This window comes from Euleptes europaea, chromosome 12 (assembly GCF_029931775.1).
Source record: "Euleptes europaea isolate rEulEur1 chromosome 12, rEulEur1.hap1, whole genome shotgun sequence".
NCBI classification, from domain to species: Eukaryota; Metazoa; Chordata; class Lepidosauria; order Squamata; family Sphaerodactylidae; genus Euleptes; species Euleptes europaea.
Genome location: NC_079323.1, coordinates 26,329,293 through 26,354,752, shown reverse-complemented (window position 1 = coordinate 26,354,752; position 25,460 = coordinate 26,329,293). Strand labels below are relative to the sequence as shown.

Below are 25,460 nucleotides of genomic sequence, written 5' to 3'. Positions count from 1 at the left end.
CAACTCCCTTGTTTCTCCAGCCCTATCCATGCATGCATGAATAGCTGTCCTTGGGGACCAGTGGGGCCCTAAGGGAAGCTATAGTGGGAAAGGAGAACTATCAGGTACCACTGCCCACCCTTGTAGAAACAGAGCAGGGACTTGCACAAGAGCAAGCAAATAGTTTTCAGAGATTCCATGTTCCCACCTGCCGCATCTCATGCCATTCCCAAAGGTCCCCCTAAGGAAGGAAAGATCCCGTGAGCTAATATGTGGCACCCAATCCAAACTCACTATACCACAAGAGTTTGCTTTGCTCATAAATTGTATGAAAATAAACTTACCAGACAGTTGTTTCCACTTGACTGTCATTCAGTTGTCGATTGTCTAATTGGGCAAAGAGAGGGAAAAGAACTTGGATCCCTCCTATTGAATGAATTGCACTATGGATCGAATGTGTCACAATAGCTTTCACATCCTACAGTAAGACAAGAAAATGTGGTTCAGTTTATAGTTAGTGTTCATGGCAACAACAGTACTACTATTTGTGTTTTAATGGATGTATCAGTTCAACTGTAGGCAAAGTTATTAAAAAATATCAGTCATGATCTAATCACAGGTAAGCACTTGCGAATTGCACTTATTTCAGTGGGAGAAATGTAAGCTTTAAGCTTGTGCTTAACTTCTTTCCAGTGAAAGTAATGGGGATTGGAAGTAGTTAACTGTGGCTGAATTGTGTGCCTTTTGTTCAGTGAATGTATACACTTCACTCGTGCTATTAAAAATAATCAAATAAGATAACCATTACATCAACGTCCCTAAAATCACTGCTAACTGCGTAAATACATCCTATGTATTCATTTAAACTAGTTATTTAAAACAGATAGACTCATGCTGCTGGCAAAGATCTTGCAGGCCATCTACTTCAATCTCCTGATCAACGCAAAAATTCTAAAGCTAGAGCTCATAAGACAGCTGTCCAGCCTCTGAAACAACCACTTTGAGACATAACAGATATCATTTCTATTAATAGGCACAAAAGAGAAACCAACTATACAAATTAAAAGCTTATAAGACAATTGTTTTAAACACTCAGTTAAAACTTGGCAGCTTCTAAGGTTTTGTGGGCCATTAATAAATCATGAACACAATAAATCAATACATACAAACCTGAAGCATAAGAGCGTGGGGGGAGTGTACAAAAATTGAAGGGTTTTCCTTTGGTGAGGACTCAAGGCATAGCTGAGCATCAGTAGCCTTAGCATTGTATGTGAAGGCAATACTACTTGCAAGTTTTCCATCATACAGAACTTGTTTGTGGTGCTCAGCAAGATGAATATCACTCTCTGATTTAAATTTGAATGTACTCTGTAAGAGAAATGCAACAGTCAAAATAGATTATTTTTATAAATTATATTTAGAGGCTCTTAAATTATATGGAGGAACAGCAACAGCAACACCGTATATACTCGCGTATAAGCCGAGTTTTTCAGCCCAAAAAAAGGGTTGAAAAATCACAACTCAGCTTATACGCGGGTCAATACAGTAGGTGGAGGGAGGGGGGGAACTTACCGCCGCCTCCAGCGCCCCTTCCCCCGGGCCAGGAGCGGCCTGCACAGCCTCTTGCGCGCCGGGGGGGGGGTGCCGCCTCCTCCTCCAGCGCGCTTCCCCCTAGCCCAGGAGTGGCCTGCATGCCGGGTGGCCTCCGCCTTCAGCGCGCTTCCCTCGCCCAGGAGCGGCCTGCAGGAGCGGCCTGTGCACCGGGGGGGGGCGCCGCCTCCAGCACGCTTCCCCGGCCCAGGAGCAGCCTGCGCGCCGGGGGGGCGCCGCCTCCGCCTCTAGCGCGCTTCCCCGGGCCAGGAGCGGCCTGCAGGAGCGGCCTGCGCGCCTGGGGGTGCCGTCGTCGTCTCCAGCGTGCTTCCCTGGGCCAGGAGTGGCCTGCGAGCCGGGGGGGCACCGCCGCCTCCAGCACACTTTCCCCGGGCCAAGAGCGTCCTGCGCGGCCTCCTGCGCGCCGGGGGGGGCCCCGCCGCCGCCAGCTGATCGTCGCCTCTCCCAGTAAGTAGGGGGTTCAGGGGCTCTTCCCCCTCCCCTTCCAGGGGTGGGTCTGGAGGGCCCGGGAGGCTGGGCGGGAGGGCGACCCGAGGGTTGTATAAGCCGACCCTCGGCTTATACGCGGGTGCCTAATTTTTCCCCATTTTTGGGGTGAAATTAGGCACCTCGGCTTATACGCGGGTCGGCTTATACACGAGTATATATGGTACTTTTAATAATCAAGGAACATACATGACTACAATGCAAAATAATACACATATATCCTAAGTATTTATTTACTACATGTTGGGCAGTATTCTACCGCTGCTTGTATCAAAGTATAGTTTACCCATATCGTATTGCTGCAGCTCTTTCTGATGCTCAGAAATGTCATTCCTGGAGTCGCAGAATCCATGCAGGGGAACAGCTTCACACATTGAGAGGATGGAGTGATGAAAAGAAAAGAAGCTGAAATTGCTCCTTTATTCTCTTCTGCAAGAGCAACTCCACTGAGGTAAAGGACAATCACATCCCCTTGTCCCTTCTCAGTCCAATTTTAATCTTCACAATGGTTCCTCTGCATAGATTTGGAATCTCCAAGGCTAGCCCAAGGGCTTCTGGTACCCTAAGCCACCTGCTAGCCACCCCCTCCCTCGTCCTCGCACAGCTAGCATGGTTAGACACAGACCCAGGCAGGCAAGGAGCCACCACTGCCCTGAGAGATGATTAGGTGAGGAGCCTGGTGGTGGAGCTGGTGGTTGCTTGATCCTCTTCTCCCCCTCCTTTGTAGGGATAGGGGGAGTTGGTCAAGTGATTAGGGCAGGCAATGCAGCCCAGACACACACAGTCCCAGGTGGGCAGCACATCATCTGCCAACACCCCGCAAACCAAGTGGGCATGGAGCCCAGTTTCAGAGGAGGAGCTGGCAGTCGAATGTTCTTCTTCCCTTCCTCCTTGGAGGGATGGAGTGGAGGAAGGTAAGTGGGGAAAGGTAAGTGAGGTAAGAAGGCCCCCAGCAGCTGGCTCCAAACCCTCCAACTATCATTTCATGAACCTGGGGCATGCCACTCAGGGCTGCAGCCTGCCACTGGCAAGCCTCTTTTGGCACTCCTTGGTGACCATGCCTTCTGGCACCCTAGGCAATCAACACTAGGAATGTTCCTTCTAGGAGCTGAAAAGAAATACAGCAATGGAGAGGAACTTGGCCATTTTCCATGTGCACACAGATGGTAAGATACCGCCTATTCCTAGCTTGTTGCTGTTTTTATTTTTCTGTGGCACTTGGTGGACTTCTTTGTTTTTAGGATGTAATCCAACAATCACTGCACTTGCACAACTCTCTTCCATTCTATGATGACTTCTGGGAAATGTCATTGTGTTCAATGCAAGAGAAGCAAGAATGACAAGAGAAGCAAGAATGACAAATGGTCATATAAGAATATGTGGCATCTGCCTTTCCAATGTAATGTATGTTCACAAGGAAGTTCCAAGCACACATGGAGTTCATACATACGCAAGTGAGCTTCCATAATCACATCAGTGGAGAGGCCAGCTCTGATGTATTTCACAAATCTACCTAAGTATTCCTATTTTGTCATTTGTCTAGGGATTAGAGGTTTATTTTAACATTCTACTAGAATACTTTTTAAAAATCCTGCTCACTAGTGTTAGTTTTAGGAACCAGGCTCTAATTTTACTTGCCTTCTACAAGTCTCTGCAAATTTGAAAAAAAAATCCTATGTTCAGCTGTAAATGTGTAGATGTGATACGTATGTGATATTTATTTTATGTTTTCAAGTTACTGAAATGTGCATTCCAAACCCCAGAAAATTTTATAACCATACATCAAAAACATTAAATTATATTAACTTTGCGGTTTATAATAATACCATCCATTCTTGAAGAGTCTAACACTATCTTTTGGTTAATGTATCTTTTGGTTAATGTATTTTAGATGCTCCATTTTCTAACAGAATGTAGAAATGCAGATAGCAATGCAGATATTTTAAAAAATCTTTGCCTGGAATCAGGCAAACCAAAGAGATTTTATGCTGTCAAAACCTTGAATACATGTGGTTGGACTTACTACTTTTTAAGTCTTAGAAATACTTAACCCCAATGGCATAGTACAACTTGATTTTAACACTCTTCAGTTTCAACAGAAGTTTGGCATGTTTCAGGAAGGGTGGCTGTGGGGGGAAGGGAGCAAAGCCATGCAAAGTTAAGTTCCACTGTTCACTGGATCCTGTCTTCAATGATTAGAAGTTAGCAAAACCATATTATGACTCAAATTTGATTTCTGGTCAACAGAAAAATATAATCTTTAGTTTTCTATCTCCTCTAATTAAACACCCAATTTATAGATACAGGATGTTATTAATCATTTGACAGTGGAAGACCGGGGTCCTTTGGCTCATTTCTTTCTCTTCTGTGAAAGGAGCTGTGCTTATGAAGGAGCAGAAAAGGTGATCTTTTTGTTTCCTTCCCCCTTCCTACTACAGCCACCCAACTTTCACACTCCAGAGGAAAGGGAGGGCAGGGGAATATCCTGGTCCACCAGCACTTTCCACTGGCGGTTCACGGGATACAAGCCAATATATCCAGGAATGTTAAGTATATTAGAGTTCACTATATAAATGCGTTTCTAACTTAAGTAAGTGTCATATTAAGATGTCCTTGCTGCTGTACTAGCCATAAAACGTCAGTGTCAGAAAGGTGGGCAAAATTCAGCTACCCAATTACTATCAATAATTTTTCATTATAGTAGTTCATACACATTTCATGATCTTGCACCGATTTGTTCTAACTCAGCAATAGTGACCGATTTGTTCTAACCCAGCAACAGCATGCCAATGGAAAGGCAGAATATAAATACTGCAGACAAATTCACTTGCTCCTCTCAGGCTTCTCCAGAAACTGCCTTCCAAGATTTTTATGGGTACAAGGATACATGTTCTTTGACATCATTGGTATTTTTCTATTTCTACCTCACAATGGATAATAGTTTTTCATCAATATTCAGCTAATTTTCCTTAGTGGAGATCTATATTGTTTAACTTGGTACAAAATTTAGGTATCAGTAGTAGCAGTATACTAATATGTATACATGAAGACCGGATAAAGCATAATTTAAGTGCAATTCAGAGGAATTTAAACATCAAAACATTATTTATATAATTTTACTGCACTGTATATTGATTAAACTTTTTTTACAAAAAAAATCAGCACTACTACCTTGTATCCAGGTCCTAACTGATGTATTGCAAAAATCTGTGCTGGGTTGAGAGCCTCAGTGAATACATAGACTGCTCCAAGTTGACCACAAAACACTCTATTTGCATCAGCAGTTTCAGACGATCCCAGAAAACATTTATCGTAGCTCTGTATTTTTGGGGGGGGGAAAGTAAAATTCAATGCACTGCACTGATAAAATTTAATTAAATATACACAAAAGGCAAGCAGGATAGAGGCTGTTAAGACATGCAAAATTTTCTGATTTTTCTCAGAAAAACACATTGTTCTTCTGTAAATAAACTATGAATCTTTATGGCTGGCTGCAATTTATGCCTCACACGCAGGTTTAAGAATGGACAAGCTGGTTCATTCTTTACCCAAAATCAACCTGGTCTCTTTACAGTATAAAGCAGATACAGTCAAATACATATAAAAATGTAAGAAATTTAAAGTTGTGCCATATAGTATATAATTACAAACAAATCTAACCAAGACTGCAAATTAGGTTCCCACTGAAACTTTGTAATAAGCAAAAAGATTTCCACTTTGACACTATTAAGAAGCACAAAATAACAGAAAGAAATTGTAGGGAACAGTTGCAGTGCAAGATTTCCCTTTATGCACTGAAATGGTACACTCCTTACAGAACTCTTGCATTTTAGGAAATGCTCTGAAGAACAAGAATGCTACCATCTCAGAGATGCCCTTTCTCCCTAGACCAGCTCCCTCATAAATTTCTGAAAAGGAATATATTGATGAATTAACTCTGCATGCATTCAGGAAAAATAATAATGATAATAATAAACATACATCGTTTGTGTTCACGTGCCAAGCCATGTCACCATAGGATACTAGCTGACCATTAACGTAACAGCGAATTTCACTGTTTCTCCAGCGATTGTAGATGTGTACAATGCTAATCATGTACCACTAAAAAAAAAGAGGGGGAAAATATATCATTACTAGGAAGTTGTTAGAACTTCTAAAAAGACACAATACATAATTCAAATTAAGTAGAATGCTGTTTGTTTTGTTGAAAAAGCAAGCTTCGTTGAAACTGCCTTGTAATAAACAAAAAGATTCCAGTTATGCTGGACTGCCACTCAAACTACTGTAGAAAATTGAATGTGGGAAATACATCAAACAAGCAACCCACAATGCTGGATAAACTTGAATTTGACATCCTAATGTCTTAAAAAAATTCTGATACAAACATTGACCCAAAAGCCCCTGATGAGAAATGGCAAACACATTTTGAAAGTGAAGAATATTTCAGAGACAGTCCTGGATCTGGCATGGTATGATGGTATTCAAAAGTAGCAACCACATCCAGGGTCTAGTGCCAGCACTGAAATTCAGGCTAAGAGACAGCTAAGAGTTTGCTTGGACAGTAAAGCTAGCAACTACGGGATGTACTACATGATTGTAGATTTGTGTGTATCTTCTACCAGATCATCCAAACTGCAACATTATAAAACTTCTACACGGCCCCTAATCACAGAGTAGTAGTCACTATGCATGTTCCAAATATTTGGTGCAATAATCAAACCCATTCACTAAGACAGCATTAAAGCAGTCACTGCATTCAATGAGTTGCTTATTTATACTCCATACTGCAAAATTATTTTCTTCAAGAAGAAGTCTCTCTTCAAGTATTTTGTACACACACCGCACCTCCACCCCAGGTTCTTTGGAAGGAACACTATTATACCCTTTGTGGAATGGAGGAAAAATAACATTTCAGACCCCATTATAGGCTTTATATTCTACCTACCCTTGGCATTTTAAAATATAATCCTAAAAGCAATGGAATGTTAATCCTATTTACAGACCACCTTTAACAACTTTTTACCCACATTCCTCTGAAGACAGGAAATGTCACTGAACAGCAAAAACAGGCATACAACAGACTTGACACCATGGGTAGTATTATGAATTCTAGTGTTGGCTATCATTTCTCTTTACAATGGCATAAATGCCAGATATTGATACCTATATTCTCCTATCTGCTAAGATTAAAGTTAAACACCTATAGACAATTCAGGAACTGAAGGGGAACTGAAGTAATTAAATCCTGACAGAAAGTATTTAAATGAATTTTAAAAATAACTTCCTCAGCATAAATTCAAGGATATTATAGCAATATTTTCTGCATTATAAATCGGAGCTGTGATGTGGAAATCTTTTCTTAAATGAAACATTTTCTGTTTTATAAAATTACCAACAATGACTGACATTCCCAATACACTATTGGGCAAGCTTGGCAGCTTCAAATTGTAATTAATGTGTTTCAGGTGGTTATCCATAGTAATTGTGAGAGAGTATATGTATGTATTATTGATTTGTACATGGGGGGTGAGATTATAAAGTCTAAATAAAAATTAAGATATGAATTAACTAGCAAATAATGCTACACAAGTGACAGTGAAACTGAGCTGCCACTCCGTGAAAAAAACGGTTAAACTCGGTTGATATGTCCACAGCGCACCATGCATAGTTCTTTAAGCAAGCTAAAATTATTGTCAATAGTTTTTAGGTCTTTTGTTCTTTTTCTTAAATTTAAATGATGTAAAGGAATGACATCTTGTCTTCTTTAAGGTTTTACAGATAGCATTCCAATAAAAGTAATTTATACATAAACTTAAACCACACTGGATTATTTGCTTCATAATCCAATTTTTCAGTTCATGTAGTTGCAATTAGGGTACAAAATTAATATGGGGTACTTTTTATACTAGTCAAAACCAGTATGTTAAATCAGATCATGCTCTATTTCAGTGGTTCCCAAACTGTGCTCCACAGAGCACTGGTTGCTCTGCGAAACATCTCTTAGTGCTCTGTGAAGAGATTGGAAAGAAAAATACGACTGTCATTTGGTTTAGTATATAGGTGCTAGGTGAAAATTAGTGCTCCGTGACGAATCTCTCTCCTGAAAAGTGCTCCATGACTCAAAAAGTTTGGGAACCGCTGCTCTATTTAAGTCATCGGAAAATGTTCCAGACGTTTTTCTGATTCACATTTATTTTCTGGAAAACTCATATCACTATTACAGAGAAACTAATCTTACAATCTCTTCAAAACATGATTATGGTAGTAGCTACCTCCGTTTAATGGTAATGTCTTCTTCCAGTCTGTAATAGCAATCCATCATTTAAAAATGAGCCTCAGTGTCATGCATGCCCTCCTTTCCTTTCCCGCCCCCCACATTCCCTGGTTGTCAGAAAACCATAGTTCATTTCATCTGAATTCACAAACTCAGTTTGCAGTTCCCCTCCATCAAAGACACAATCAAACCATCCCTTACAACTAGGGACATGTACCTTAGAAAAAAAAATCTGTAGTTTTCAGATCTGGATATCACGGAGCCTAAAAATATTGACATTCCTAGTTATACAGACTCTAAATAGCAGGTTGGTATTCGGATCTGGGTTGTTGGAGGGGAGATTCAGACATTATTCGGCTTCATTATTCAATGGAGGAATCTTTCTGGAGGACTGGGTCTGTTGTTTCTGAGCAAATTGCACCAAAATTGCCGCAGAGCTGCTGTTACCTGTCCTTTAAATAACCCACAAGTTTCAGGTGAATTGGACCAAGAGGTCCAATTCTATGGGCCCCTGAACAAGCAATCTGTCAAGAAGCAATTTGTCTGGAGTAAGTCAACGACAGCCTATTACACCTGTTAGATAATCTTACAGGGCTGTCTGTTTCTGGATTCATCTCAGGATACTGGCTCTTACTTTACTTTGATTACTATGATATGGATTTACAGGATTAAAATATCTGAATAAAACAGTTTGTATTTACCTTGCGTGGCTGAAAATCATATTTCACACAGTGTTGAAAGCCTTTGCCTTTTGATTTCAGTGATGTAACTATTAAGCAGTTGCCAACAAAATGAGCAGAGTAACCAACACCTTTACTAGTGCGAAAACTGAAAGACAATTTAAAAATGACTCAGAGGAAATTCAGCTGATCTAGTAAATCACATCAAGTTAATTTTCCGTATATTTTAAATATAAGGTTAAGGCCCACCATGAGTTATAACCATTATCAAATTTGGTATTGTATGTATGCACAAAAAAACCTAATAATTTTCTTTAAAACAGGAAAGCAAGTTTAGGTTTGGCAGAAATAAGAACTTTGAATATTTCAATTCCCCCAAATTCTCTCCCGCACCCCCAAAAGACAGGTTTTCCCTCCCATGGCTTAATTTTTTTAATTACTTTTAATGGATGCTCTTCGATGTGGTCACAGGTGTTCTGCAGTGGAACAGAAGCAAGTTCAGAGAAAATTCTAGAACACTAGCTCAGGACTTGCTACCCAACTGCTTTGGCCTTTCCCCAAGGGAAAGCTTTTCCCCAATGGAAGGAGAGAGCAACTTCCTGCTCAGGTTGTTCAGAACAGTGCACGTTCCCATCCAAAATGTGGTATGAGAAGGGTCACCAGCAAGAATGGAGGGCAAGTTGTGTAACTGCATTTGAAGAACACTGCCCATTTGAAGAACACCAACTACACGCAAACAGCCCAGCTTTTTCTTTACTCTGTATGCAGTCACACATATGCGACAGTAACAAGGATATATTCCTCAATATGGCTACTATCACCAACTCAGGAAAAAACTGACTGAAGTACAGTCTGGTCAGCTGCTTTGTCACCTCATTACATGTGTGCCAATGACATAATGACCTAGTACATTTTTTTAATCCTATTCTTCTCTCAGAAAGCTCAAGGCAGCATATATAGTTCTTCCATCCTCTATTTTATCCTTACAACCACTCTAGGAGAGGCTGAAAGAGAATGCCTGGCCAACTGTCACCCAATGAGGCTCAAAGGCTGAGCAGGGATTTTAATCTGGTTTCCCCAATCATACCCTGATACTATAGCCACAAATTGAGGCAGCTGTTCACAGTGCTACTCCAGAGACATACCTTTGAAGAATGTAGCAGACACAAACTGCTCGCACGGAACATGCACAAGCTAACTGTGGCAATCGCTGCATTACCAAGCTGTAGCATAGTGAGATATTAGATACTACCCACTTGGAAGTTACTGAGTTGAGACTTTTCACCCTTTCCATGGACCACTTTAACAAAAGAATAGATTATGCTCTTTTCTGAAATAGTGTGATAAACGTGATGTTTAACATCCAAAGAACAAAGTGCTTTCCAATCACTAGGGATGTGGGGGGAAGGTAGTTGTTAATTTCCTGCATTGTGCAGGGGGTTGGCTAGATGACCCTGGTCATTTAGTCCAACTCTATTATTCTATGATTCTACTGCTCTACAACTGAGAAAAATAGAGTGTGGGGCAGTTGCATCTTTGCAAGTTGAAGTCCTAGGATCAATCTCTGGCAGCTCTAGGTAAAATAATATGAAAAACCTCTGGGAACCTGGACAGTTGCTGCCTATCATTGCAGACAACAATGACCTTGAAAAACCAATGGTCTGACTTAGTATGGCCAGTTTCATGTGTCAGGAAGGGTGAAACTCTATATAAGGTGAAAAGCAGACACCATTTTAAATAGCAGGGTGATGTACCAATTTGATCTGATGAAAGGCAGTAAACTGTAATTACAGCTCAGAGTTCATAATTCACCTAATAACATGGCAGAAGTCACAACCACTAAATAATCAGCTTATAATGAGAAGTCTTAAATCACATGTGCCATATATTCAAAGCGCTTGTCTGTAAGTCAGCACAAAACAAAGACAGTTTTGTGGGGCACAATCATAGTTTTAAATGGAAGAATGTAAACAGGTCAGGCCTTTTACAAAATGCTTAACCAAATGGTTGTAAAACACTTAACAATAGAGTATTGAGCTAGATACCAGTCAAACTATTATGAAAAAGAAACTCAAACCAAAGATTTACAAATGCAAAAAGTATGCTAATATCTCTGGCATCAAGGGCAAAAACTATAATATACAACAGAGGCACAGAATTTCCTCTGCTTAGCGTTATGTTAGTCCTGTTAACAGTTAAGAAGATCTCTGCAGAGCCCATATCCTCTGGGAGACAGATTACCCGCAGAGTGAGTTTCAGAGTCATTAATTGTGGTTGAATATTCTGCCATAACCCTGGCACAAAATATCTGAGTAAGATGGTTGCATTGGTGTTTGGACAGGGAGAGTAGATGAGTAAACTATGGTTAACATGGCCACCAACATGCCACTGTACACAGCTGATTCCGTCCACAGTCATTTTTCAGATTACGTGGCTACACAGACGTAGATTCGGGAAACTTCAAAGTAGCTTGCTCAACCTCCACTACTCTAAAGAATTTATGGGAATTATGTTTGTTTGTTTTACCATCTTATCATCAGTCATTTTCACAGCCTGTTCAGCATCAGAACCTCTGCAACACTTTGTCAGCTTCAAAGCCACTAAAGGATGAAGGCACTGATGCACATGCCTCTTTCCAGCACTTTGAGTCAAAGTCCAAACAAAGACACAAAAGCTGGTACCAAAGCCCCAGGCTACATAAAGTGACAGGATCTAGTAGCATGAACCCAAGGGAACTACAGAGTAGATGGAATAGCTTTGGCTAAGAATAGCATGAATAATTTCTCATAGGGAAGGAATGTGTAAGCAGGAAGAACAATCCTCCTAAGTTTGCTTGGTAAATTTTGCATGAGAGTAGGAATTGGTTTTATGGGCCTTGCCCAAACAAAGCAAGCAAAGGTCTGCCTGTCTGAAATGGGTAGTCCTGGCACTGAATTAACAAAGGCCACCGTGCTGTACATAGTGCAATGGAAAGAAAAAAGAACTGAGGAGAAGAAAAGCATGGCCAAAATCCAGATGAATCACACTACTTTTGTTTTGGACTTATTTTAAATAAGGGGGGGGCAAAAAAATGGAGAAGAGGCCAAAGGAAATTGGAGGTAAATTCTCCAGAGAAGAAACATGAAAACGCTACCAGCACTATAGTCAGAAGACAACTGAGCAGGAAGATGTTCACCCCTCCTTTCTGGGGATGGGTATAGAGGAAACTCTCCTTCAGGGGACGACCAGAGCATCAGTTCCTGGAACAGCACTTTAAAATCTTCCAAAGATGCTTCTGAATGGACAAAACAACCCCCACGTGGGAACAGAAACCATGAAGAACACCCTGTCATTATACTTCGTAAGTGAAATATTATTAATCCGCTCTCCTAAACAGAGATTTCCAAGCCTCTTCAAAAGGTAATATACACTTTCCTAGGCTTAGGTCCAAAGCAGCCTTTATCCAAGATCTCCTATTATGACTCTCCCACTTGAGCTGCAGCCCCAATTCTATATACCACACCATTCCCAATGGCCCTCCTCAGCAGCAACTTTAGGGTGACACGGGGGTTGGGAGGGGACTGCAGGAAGAGACACAGAAGAGCTATTCTATAAGTAGAGCTCCACGCATGGTTCTTTAAACCCAATTAATGGTCCAAGATTATAATAAACTATTTTGTTCATCTCTGTGAACAAACTGATAACCAAACAAATAATGATGGGGGATTAGATGTTTTCAAAACATTTTTGCCCAACGTAATAGGCAGCTCCACCTAATGTTTTTATTATTGACTTTCCACCTCTGATCATGTACTCTGAACTTTGGGTGGGGGAAATATTGCTTCACGCTGGAGTTCTCTCCTTCGAATAAACAAGTATAAACATGTAAAGTTACATGGTTTTACATACTTCCACACACTCTTCTTTGTTATCTACATAGGAAAATGCATGTATGATGCAAATATAGGGCAGATCCAAGCTGTATCTGACGAATATGCCAGGCACCTTTAGGTGCTACTACAACTGCATTTAATGTTAAGCACATCTTTCTGGTTGCTTAAAAATGTGATTTCACTACCATCACTACAACATTTATATATAAGCACCAATTTACCATGCTATAACCACTTTTAAGAAACGATTTTTGAAAGCGATGAAGCCAGCAGTTCAAGGCATAGGAAGGCATAGGAAGCAGCACAGCACAAAAACATCAAGTGGGAGAACGAAACAATGGAAGATTATAGCAGATAATTCTTTTTCTCCCCCATGCCTCCTGACCACTCCCGAGGCCAAACCACAGGATGTTTCTGTAGGTTAGCTGACTCTACAAGCTAAGCCACACAAGGCTCTTGTAGGCCAGCTACACACTTGCTTCCATCCCCCATAATGTGAAAACTTATTAGTGAGAGCCACCACATATATTTACTTCATCAGTGGAATTTCAGATGGGAAGACTTCCAGCCTTACTTACTTTTCAGTAAGGGTTTTTTTTTCCTTTCAACTTTAAGCCTATAATTAACCACATGCATAAAAGCGAAATTGGGTACAAAAATCAAGTAATTTTAAAAATCGTTAAGTAAAAACTAATTCCATTCCACTTCACAGAAGTGATTCCTGTTTGGATCGCCACAAAATAGGAGTTCAGCAGTCAGAGAGCAAGTACTGAACTTTAGAATTTCACCATATTGTACAACTTTTGATAATAAATTTACTGTAGTTTTTTTTTTATTAGTGCAACTATTACAAATGTCATTGGCTTGGATCCTAAGGTTCTGTAAATGGACAGCTCTGTGATTTTGCAGGGTTCCCCAGTTGAAGTTTAGCCCCTCCTATAATAATCCATGCTGTTCACAAGGTTCTCCTGATCTTCAAAAGCAGCTGTTTGGATGGAATGAGGGACAACAAAGGGGAGCAGTAGATGTCTTTCCCACAAGCAGAGCTCACAGGTTTTAGGATCTAATCTATTACATATAATCTATTATATATATTAAAATTTGATAGGGCCAAGTCACATGCTACCAGCTGGCCATCTTGACTTCAGTAATAATCTCTCGTATGCCACTTCTTAAACCCCCAAGATTATACTTACGTATTTAAAGGAGAGCAATTCAAATCCAAACTAATTTTCTAACACACTACAAAAATGAATTAATTTGATAGGAGATTAAATTATGACATTTTCTATTTACATGAATTCTTCATGAACATCTTTTTACGATTGCTATTCATTTGTTCACATTAGTCTTTCAGTAAAAACAAAAAAAGTTTAGTTCTGACTTTTAAAAACAAAAACAGCTAAATACACATTAGGTCACTTACCAATAAAGGTATGGTTTATCCTTATCTACATTAATATTGTTCAATGGATCCATGCGAAACCAGGTGTTAAGCGTAAACCCATTTTGATAAGGCCACTTGGCAATAGGAGGCAATGCAATTGCCTATGAAAAAAGAAAAACAGAAGTAATATGTATTTTGCTATATTGCAAATATTTTAATTTTCTTAAAATATAGTTTAGCAATCTCACTAACTACATTTGCAGACCAACAGTGTCCCTGCCATGGCAATTCACATGAGGATAGTTAAGTTGGGGAAACAAGTGGAACTTTAAAATTCTTCAGCAAGTATTTGTAGGGAATTTTCCATTTCTACTTGCTATCATTTTCTTTCTTTTTTATTACAAAATACAATGCTATAATACTCCAAGTAAATCTATCTCTATTGATGTGGTATGAACATTCAAAAGCATAGCATGTTACAAAAGTACTACAAATCCTGGATGATAACTTACATTTAACCAGGGTCAGTTTATTACAGCAACTTACATACCTGAGGTTGAATCATTCAAACTATTTGAAGCCAACACATATTCATTTATTTATTTAAATTTCTACCCTGCCCTCCTTGGCCAAAACCAGGCTCAGGGTGATTAACAACAATAAGACAGACAGACAGAGCTGTGTGTGTAAAAAACATTAAAACATACCACACAACAATCCTCCACAACTATTAAAACCATAGATAGGGCTCAATTTAATACAGTACTCATTGAGACACAGCAAGCAGGCAGAATTTATGCAATCCATTTCCTCATAGTAAAGTAAACTTGCACAGCAGTTGAGGATTTCACTTGTATGAAAAAGACAGATATTCCTTAAAACTTACTGCAGCACTGCAGCCTGGGAAGTTGAAAAAAGTGTCAGGACCATGTCTCTGTGGCATCTGATTCAGGACTGACAGCAGCTTGACTGCATGCCTCGGCTGTCAAAACAACAAAAGTATAGAACGTTGAGTGTAACCACTGGTTAATGATAATCCTTGAACTATGCTAGCTATTGGCTATTTTTCCAGCAAGAACACAAATCAATTTCAAAAGAAACCTTTAAAATTTCAAAATCTTGCTGCCCTTTAAATACAAACAAGTTTATTATGGCATAAGCTCTCACGGACAAGAGCCTTTTTTCAGATGGATGAAGTGGCATTGTCTTTATCATAAGCTTCTGACATCACTCAGATTTATGGACAATGGAACAAGTCATAAACATCTTGCATTTTCTACAGCTTACCCAGATTCCATTTTCACCACGCAGCATGCTGAACAAAAGCTTCAACTCCTTGACAGTGATGCTATAGCTGGCAAGAACCCCCAACATATCAACAAGAAGATCTTTAAAGAAAAGTACACAGAAATGTTGTTGTAATTTTTGTCAGAGGAATAGTTCACGAGTACAAATGGTGTTGGTGATTAAAACTAAAGTTTCTGAATGCCAAGCTTCTGCCCCTCAATACCACTTCCTCTGCAAAAAGCTTACAGCTACTGTTACTTGCTGTCGATGAAGTGATCCTTCTTTCAAACGCCCTGTCAAACAACAAAATGTTTTAACTTAAATGCCATCATATCCCTTGAAGACATAGCAAAGAACTGAGGTATAGCCATGGGGTTGCTTGTCCTTTCTTTCTCTGCAAATATTGACACCCAAACCAGATAGTATACTAAACAAAGGACTGCAGCCAAAACCAGTAATGCACATTTAGCTCTCTCCTTTGCTGCAGTAACATCTCATAGAATTTACTTTGTGTTGTGATGCAATTATGGTATTTTTCTCCACTCTTATTTCACACCATTGCCTGCTCTACTGGGGGCAGGAAAATGTGAAACATTGTAATGCCATAACCAAAGTTCTGCACATATAATGTCTAGTTTAATCTTCAATATTTACAAACTTGTTCAGCAGGGAAGGAAAACTACACTAATAAAATGAGGTTAAAACGAAAAACAAAGACACTAAATTTCATTGTTCAAATTGTGCAGGTATTCTCTCTGCTGAATGAATGTTTCAAACTTCGCTGACTGGAGTGGTAGGACATAGGGTACTAACATCACAATAACTGAAATTTTAGAGGAAGAGGAAGAGAAATTTCATATCTAAAAACTTCATACATAAAAAGGCTGATACTTACCTTTTATGATTTCCTTTACTTTGTCAAGCTCTAACTATTGCCACAGCTAGAGTAGAAGGCTGCCAGAAATCACATTATTTTTTCACCCAGTAAACATACACATTCTTGAACAATCCATTGGCTCTTATTATAACTCAAAGATTCACAACTTGCATTTGAAAAATTCAAATGGCATCAAACTGTGGTAACCAAAATGAAACTAGACAGTAGCTAGAAAAGGTTCAGGTGAAAAGTCAAAGACCACTTCGATGAGAAACACAATACTACCTCATAGGGCAACCTTTTTCCTGTTTAACTGTAAGGAGGGTTTGAGCATAGAGTTCAGTGGCCTTCATTGCTCAACAGACCACAGCAAACCACCCTACAGGTAAGGCACTTAAAGTTGCATGTGGCTAAGAGCTGAAATGGCTCTATGAGCTAGACGAGGATCAGGACCATCTTGGCCAGTGTGGAATGATTAGGATGCCTACCTATCTTACTGATGCCCTCAGGTCTGAGAGAGATAGAGTAGGTATAGAGATATAAACCTCTGATGTGCCCCAGTGCAGGAATATCAATAGAAAGTCATTTTCGCTCATGGGCCATTTATAGGCCACCATCTCTTTGTAGCTGAGGGTAGTGTTACCTTTGCCTACCACACAGATGGCAATTTGAAAGATATTGTACAGACAGCCTAGGCATTTCCAAAGCATCAGATTTGTTGTTGCCCAGATTATTTATGTAGAATGTGGTTGTCATCTTGTCTGTGATCACCTGCAGTACCTAGCCTCACAGACTAATCACAACAACTCTAAATAGGTTTTTTCAATTTTCCATTTTCAACATAAGCTGCACAAACGTATAGCATTCTGAGATTTTTTAAAGTTATTAAGCCTACTCCTCAAAATCCATCTCATGTTACTCCCCAGAGAATCATGAATTAACCTTTTCTTCTTTTGAAAGAAGTCATTTTCTATGATATATCATTGAACATAATATCAGGAAATACCATATTATATTAAGTCACAAGGTTAGACAAAACAAATATCATATATACCACCTTTAATTAACTGGATAATTCCACATGAGCAGCCATGTTAACTTATAGCAACCAAAAACAGAACAGTGGCACCTTAAAGACTAACTAAATTTATTCCAGCGTACACTTTCATGTGGCAGAGCTCATGTCATCCGATGATGGCCCATGGTTAGGAGTCATAAATAAGTTTTATAAAATCAGGCTTCAAAAGTATACCTTTAGAACAATTTTCTTTGTTCAAATAAGAACTTAACAGATACTATTTCAATTAGCTATGCAAGTTTGTATTTCATGTGGCTGTTACACAGCTATTCTCAAATGTTCAGTCTGCCCACCTCACACAGGGCAAAGTCCAACCATTCCTTGGCCCCAAATGAGGCAGCAATACTTCTGGAGCCCCATTCAGGACTTCTGTCCAGGTCCCAGAATCTAACACCTTCCCAGTTAAAGTACACAATGATGCTTACCTATATTGTAGTTACTGTGTAGTTATTGTGTTCATGTTGCTATATCTTCTTTCCAAAAACAACAAACCAGTATATATAGTTAAAGACTGGGAGAAAATCACCAGAAGTGGAACAGACCCCTGGCCATGCCAGGCTTGTACGCGTTTTGAGAGTTAAAAACAAATAAAGGCCCAACTAGAGAAAAAGCAGGATATGTTCATGTGTATAAGAAAGCAGAGAGTAGTGCGCTCAGGATAGTACGGAGACCTTTACAAGCTGTGTGCATATAAGATAATGTAGAACAACTGAAGACAGAAAAAAGTGCTGACTGAATGTATTGGGGTGTGAACACGTACTCTCTAAGCATGAAGCACAAAATATTTACACATAAAAAAGATAAGCAGTAAACAAACCAAGTAAAAACAGTACACAAAAAGCAATGTGAAAAATTCCGCAAATACATTATAAAAAGAACAGGTAACCATTTTTGAAAGACATTTTTACATCACCACCATCACAACTAGTTACAACTACTCAATGCTAAGACGTTTCTTATGAAGTAACTTGAAATGTGCCAAATTTGCTTACGTAGGATGATTTAGTCTGAACAGTTTGAAAACTCTGGGAAAAGGCAAACTTCCAGAAAATATTATTTTCTAGTGGGAAAACCCTTTCTCAGATTTAATTGCATTTAACAAATGCTTCACAATTTTCACTTGACATAAGCCTTGTAAAAGTATCCTTGCATTTTTGAGAAAGAACCCAAGAAAAAGGCCCTCAGAACTAGTAATTATAAACACATCTTTTCAAACTACACACAATTTAATTAATGGCAAACCCTTTTGACATTTGTAGGACACTAAAACATTGCTGATAAAATTAATGAGGAAATTGTTCACTAATTGCTTATGAGGGCCTGTTTCTCTGTCCGCACTCCTTGCCTCGCCAACAACTCAGATAACATACTTCAATTGTAATTAACCAGTTAATCTGCAATGTTAAAAAATATTTAGATTATACTCATCAGTTTGGTGGTTTATACCTGCAATCATATCATCCACAGTACTCATCTTCAACAGCACTTGTTCAATTAAGCCAACTTCTGTGCTGGTCTGTAAATTGCGGACGCTTTTACGAAGGATGGCGGTGAACATACTCCAGATTTCTGCTTGACATGTTACATCACAGTGCTCTAAAAGTTCTGACATGCATGTTATGCTTTCAGCATCCTGGATTATAAAGTTCATCTCTAGATCGAATTCTCCACCAACCAGCTGAAAACAAAGCACACACAAAAAAGAAAACAGTTATTCACAAATTAAGTTTTGACAAGATTTAGACAAATTAGCAAAATCATTCTTGAGGCTTACTGAACCTAGGGCTGCATCCAATATTTCCACTTCCCATTTGTATTCTGAAAATGCATGCAGAGAAGGCACTCAGAAAATGGCTGCAGGCTTGTGTGTGCCAGTGTGTGAGTCATAAAGTCTCAAATGACTTACGGTGACCCCTGGTGGGGCTTTCAAGGCGAGAGACATTCCGAAGTGGTTTGCCATTGCCTGGCTCCACGTCACAACTATGGTAGTCCTTGGAGGTTGTGCATCCAAATTTTAACCAGGGCTAATCCTGCTTAACTTCTGGGATCCAATGACATTAGGCTAGCCTGGGGCTAGGTTTGTACCACTGTCATATTTTGCTAGCGGCCAAATTGAGATATTAACAACTATCTTATATTTATCCTTTACACATACTGTTTGTCACAGCTCCATGCATGCTGAACATACAGTAGCCACCCACATTTACTGTCATGTGATGCATGAACCAGTCCTGAATCATTTATAAAGCAAAACTCAGTGGTTTCTTTAGTATACCTTGAACTTGTATTGTATCTGATCTTTTACATGTTAAGAAAAGAGTTAACTCTTGTTTGTTTTTGTCCTTTATCCTACATTGTCAAAATGCAAACATAAATCGTTACATCAGTCATGCCCCTTAAAGATACCTGTAGCATTTTCACTTTTTTCTGTGAGACCCCTTTATGTGTAACCTCTGTAAAGGCACCTCTCTGTAGTGTTCTGAGGAGACATGTGTTATGCTGCTTCCTTGCCTTCCCTAGTATTCCCTACTTATTTTCGCTGTCACCAAAGGTTCTTCCCTTAGAATTCTTAGTTGGACCTAAATAACAGGATAGCTTAAGTTTTATAGCAGAATGGCAGAAGAGTCAGCGTGTGTTGGTGGCTCTGAGGTAGAAAGGGAATCCTTACTCAAAACAAGACAGTTCTCTCTTAAACATCAATAGAGTTTATTTATAAATTTAACAGTGTAATGGTTTCTGGATGCTTAATAAGCTTAATGGTTTCAGATAGGTACATAATGGTTCTAGAGAGGTGTACAGTTCTTTTTGTTTCTCTAAAGTTCCTTAAATAGACCTAGCCACAAAGCTTAGTTTTCCTCACTTGCCACTTAGGCTCATAACTTCCACACAGAACACAGATCTCTCTCACAGCACTTTACAGCACCTCACTCAGTCTCTTCTCTCCACAAACACACACTCTGTTACTCGGCCAAAGCCTCTCAGAACCAACAAGTCAACTCCGCCCTCTTGGGTACATCCACCACCCAACCATAATGCACTTCAATCACCCATCCAGTTCTCCTCTTTCTTACTCTACAAGTCTGCATTTTAAATCACAGCAACAAACATTTAAAAAACCTCCACATTAAAACAGAAATAAAACACACAAAAATATTTACATAGTGAAAACATCACAATATCATTCTGCTTCAGGTACTGAGTTGACTGATTAGTCCCTGAGCATGACTCTTAGAATAATGAAGAATGATCAGAGAAGCATTTAAAGTTACAGAATTTTGATCAGTGATTAATTTTATAAGTTGTTGTGTATTTTGAAGTGCTGCAAACCAGAAAACTGGTACTTCAGAAACTGATGCTCCAGAAGTTGTAAACATCTGACAGTTCCTAAGAGCAAAAACATGCAATTTCAAGGAATTACATATCCATGTTTAAAACTGTGAAAACATATATAGATAAATATTATAATCCACGTCAGTACCTGCTAGGTTGTGTTCTTTTCTTAACCTAATTAAAAGGTTAAGAGGTTAACTCTCTGGTACACCAATATAGTTAGATATTGTTATGACCAAAAATTCTGTAGGTTGCTGTGTAGATAAATCACATACACCTTCCAATTCTGCCCTGACAATTGTATCTATGCAAGAGCTCTAGCATCATGTACCAATCACATACTTGGTCAAAGTGGATCCTGAAAGCTCAGTAGTACCACTCCATGTTGCTGAAATAAGACAGTGACCTTGAGTAGGACTCAATATTTACACCATGATCAGAGGATGACATTTGGAGCTTTTTATCTACCTAGAACTGAAAACTATCTAATCCCAAAACTTGCAAAATGTACAAACACTTTAAGAAGTTACATCATATCAGTGCTTTGTTAAAAAAGAAACACATTATGTCAGTGTCAGAGAATTCAGGTTACAACATTAGAGATAGTCCATGACAGTCTTAAAACCTGTCATTTAAACAGAACTAAAACATTTTTATGGAACAATGCAATTGTTTTAATATCAGATGCAAATAAACAGTTTCCTTGTTTTCTACTGTTTTCAGAAAAATACATGAGCAAATGTATAGTTGTAAAAGAAAAGAAAATAACTAAGGGTTGGATCCAGCACAAAATTTCTGCCTGCGCTAGAGCTCTTGTGCAAGTGGAAACACAAAGACCACAGAAGCTGCTTAATGACTTCTGAGTCAGGACAGCTAAATTGATACCTACAAATACTACTTGATTCCTGATTTAAGATTTCAGGAGCCTTTAGCAAAAATGAACATATAGTTTTATGAGCAACTCTTAAAACAAACAAGAAAGAAAAAGCTTCAACATATATTTTTATCCGCAACACCAAGCAAATCAAGGAAGAACTCAAGAATACCAGTCACCGTGAACCTGGGACTCTTATTTATGGTATTATATGCAGTGGCTACACATGGGAGCTTCTGTTTTTGCAATATTGATGTTAATTATCAAATTACCGCTGAATAGTGGATAAACACTAAGCTTGTACACTAAAGCCTATTTTTAAAACAGCGCAGCTGAGAAGGAGGAGAACTTGTGTTATTTCTTCTTTGTTCTCCTGTGGCCAATAACAGTTTAAAAGAAACAATATTGCACTATATAAATAGAAATATGGAAACATGAAAATGGAAGGAAGAGCTGAAAAGCTGTCTGGGCTCACCACTGTTTCAGCAAATAATGCTTGAACTCCCTTGGCATGCTGATGCAACTCTCTTGAGATGTCTGAGATCAGATGATATCAAGGAACGAACAGGAACTATTACTACATGTAACAAAGGTGTTTTGGATCTCCCATTACCAATGATCTGGAAGATTAACCAACTTAATTATCAATGTAGCCAAGATGGTATCTTTCTATAGCTTCATATATTAGCTATTTTACCTGAAAATTAATGTAAAACTACAATGGAAAACAGTACACGTATACATTCATACTTTTGGCATCTTCATGAAATGGAAACAAGGGAAACGAACTGAATTCAAAAGAAAAGTTTGACCATGAAATCATGCTGGTAATCATCTTTATCAAGGAAAAGAACAGTACCGTACCAAAACTACAGTTCCCAATGACTCTTACAGCCCATTCCTGAACTCTGAGGCTAAAAGAGCTCAGGAGGCAGCACAAGGGGCCAATTGGACCAGCCCAACCCTGTAATCCTCTTCCGAAAGAAGATTGTCTTCCCTGCCCAAAATGGCGTCCACCATCTTCCCAATTCCCCCCCCCCCCAATCCCGGTGGGGAAGACAAAAGGGAAAAATAAACACAGGGAGAGTTGGGCGGGTGAAGGGTAGGCAAACTGTGGCTCGAGAGCCGCATGCGGCTCTTTGGCCCCTTGAGTGCGGCTCTGGGCTGCAGGATCGCGGCTGCCCACCTGAGAGAAGCCACCTTCCTCGGGCATGGAGGGAGCGGGGGGGCTAGCCTCCTTCGGCGGAGGATCGGAGCTGCACATCGCGGAGGAGGAGAGCCTGGCATCCCTTCCCTGCCTCGGCCGGGCTCAGCACGCGTGCAGAAGTCCCGCAAAAGTTCTCCGCCTTTCCACCAGCCCAGAGCCGCCGGCGCACCTGGGGGGGGGGCGAATCTTTGCAACGTGCTGGCCCGAGGACCGGGGAGAAGGAGGGAGGCCCCGATCCAGCACACACACACCCTCCCCCGCCTTCCTCACCTGCAAGCTCCAGAGCGTCCCCCTCGTGGCCTGCCCTTCCCTTCCGCCGCTGGAGAACGCCAGCAAGAGGGGAGGTGGGGAGGACACCCCTCCGCCTTCCTCCTCCTCCTCGGAGACCGAGGCGCTGAGGAGGGGCGGACAGGCGGATGCAGGCCGGCCAGGGAGGGAAGGAAGGAAAGAGCCCAGGCGGCGGCGAGGAGGAGGAAGAGGCCGAGAGGCAAGCGCGGGAGGCTGAGGTGGCCGGGATGCGCCAGGGCAGCCACCGAGAGGTCAGTGGGGGTTGGGGAGATGCAAGGCCATTGTTCACATTAAGTGTCAGTCATTGTCATGATTTAATTTTATGGATGCCTTACTTACAATTTAATTTTTATCAATAAATAAGATTATTAAGTATGATATCAAGTTTTATTCAGTGTACCTATAGTTTAATTAAGACTTAAAACTTTAATTAAAGTTTATTAAGTTAATAAACAGTGCACCTACCTATATAGTTTAAGTTTAAGAAATTTGGCTCTCAAAAGAAATCTCAATCGTTGTACTGTTGATATCTGGCTCTTTTGACTAATGAGTTTGCCGACCCTTGGGCGGGTGGGAAGGTGGGTAAGGGAGGAGGAGACTCAGGGAGAAAACAATGCGAGAAAGACCAAATGGATCCCTAATCTAAGCCTACAAATACACAGAGCTGTGAATAGTCCTGCCTGAGTTCATGCAGGCTGGTTTCCCGCCAAGGGCGACAGGAAATTAAAATTGGTCCTGCCTCCCAGGATAGGGCGTTGACAACCACCCACAGATCAAGATGCCCTTGCCTCAGAGGAGAAAAGCTTTTCAAAGGGGAAGCAGTCCCCTTTGAGATGGCAAAAAATAGGTTTACATTTTACTCCAGCTTAAAGGAGAAAGGCCAAGGAACAGCATGAATCAGAATGAGTATAATACCATGTAAATCTTAAGGAAGGGACTTCCTGCCTTCCGCGCAGGGAAAAATTGTCATCTGGAAGCAGCTCTAGACTGAACAGGCCACAAGTATAGTGATTAGAGCATATTTTCTGAATTATTGCATAGGTTATTAGATAAATAAAAATACACAAAATAAAATACTCTTTACATCCATTATTTGCTTCACCTCAACCATGCACCAATATGACAGTATGATCAGTGGTCCATTCTACACCAGCTTCCTAAGCCATTTTTTAGCAACATGCTGCCTAAAGATGCCCCATTTTTAAATTGGGCCTGTTCACCAAAAACATTGAAATTATTTCTTGAATTTCCTCTTTAACATTATTATTTCAATCTAACTTTTTTTCAAAATGTCATCCAATGTGATTTCTAGTAACTATATGCCTTTTTAAAAAGTTCACAAGCAAGGTACTCTGAATATTTTTTTCTCCCCCAAATTTCAGAAAGCATTGCATTTCCTGATGCATTATGGAACCCAAGCTTTTTTGGGTGGGGGTGACTGAATAGGTTTCCCTCCATATCGGTTCTGTTGCTATATCTAGATCCTAGTTATGGATCCAGCATTCACTCACTGTAACAAATTTGTTGAATAAATTACCTGAATCTTTAGAAGTCTGCTTAAGCCCTACTGGATCAGACCAAGGCTCATCAAGTCCAGCAGTCTGTTTACACAGTGGCCAACCAGGTGTCTCTAGGAAGCCCACAAACAAGACGACTAAAGTAGCATTGTCCTGCCTGTGTTCCACAGCACCTAATATCATATGCATGCTCCTATGGTATTGGAGAGAATGACAAACAGCCATTGATTGATTGTGTGTATGTGTGTTAAGTGCCATCAAGTCGCTTCCGACTCATGGTGACCCTGTGAATGAAAGTCCTCCAAAATATCCTATCTTTGACAGCCCTGCTCAGATCCTGCAAATTGAAGGCTGTGGCTTCCTTTATTGAGTCAATCCATCTCTTGTTGGGTCTTCCTCTTTTCCTGCTGCCTTCAACTTTTCCTAGCATGACTGTCTTTTCCAGTGACTCTTGTCGTCTCATGACGTGACCAAAAAACGACAGCCTCAGTTTAGTCATTTTAGCTTCTAGGGTCAGTTCAGGCTTGATTTGATCTATAACCCACTGATTTGTTTTTTTGGCAGTCCACGGAATCCGTAACACTCTCCTCCAACACCACATTTCAAAGGAATCTATTTTCTTCCTATCAGCTTTCTTCACTGTCCAGCTTTCACACCCATACATAGTAATAGGGAATATGATGGCATGAATTAATCTAGTCTTGGTGGCCAGT

General features: G+C 40.0%; 1 protein-coding gene across 2 annotated transcripts in view; it reads right to left on the bottom strand.

The window, feature by feature from the left end:
* The window catches only part of NBEA (neurobeachin), a 433,179-nt gene that overhangs the window by 373,023 nt on the left and 34,696 nt on the right, over positions 1 to 25,460 (bottom strand). For both annotated transcript variants that reach the window (XM_056858518.1, XM_056858519.1), the window contains exons 2-10: positions 18,978 to 19,209; positions 15,577 to 15,677; positions 15,176 to 15,271; positions 14,329 to 14,450; positions 9,052 to 9,178; positions 6,058 to 6,177; positions 5,248 to 5,394; positions 1,150 to 1,347; positions 324 to 457 (exon numbers count right to left, since the gene is read on the bottom strand). In XM_056858518.1, coding sequence (XP_056714496.1) covers positions 324 to 457; positions 1,150 to 1,347; positions 5,248 to 5,394; positions 6,058 to 6,177; positions 9,052 to 9,178; positions 14,329 to 14,450; positions 15,176 to 15,271; positions 15,577 to 15,677; positions 18,978 to 19,209 — 1,277 coding nt within the window. The remainder of the gene's footprint in view (positions 1 to 323; positions 458 to 1,149; positions 1,348 to 5,247; positions 5,395 to 6,057; positions 6,178 to 9,051; positions 9,179 to 14,328; positions 14,451 to 15,175; positions 15,272 to 15,576; positions 15,678 to 18,977; positions 19,210 to 25,460) is intronic.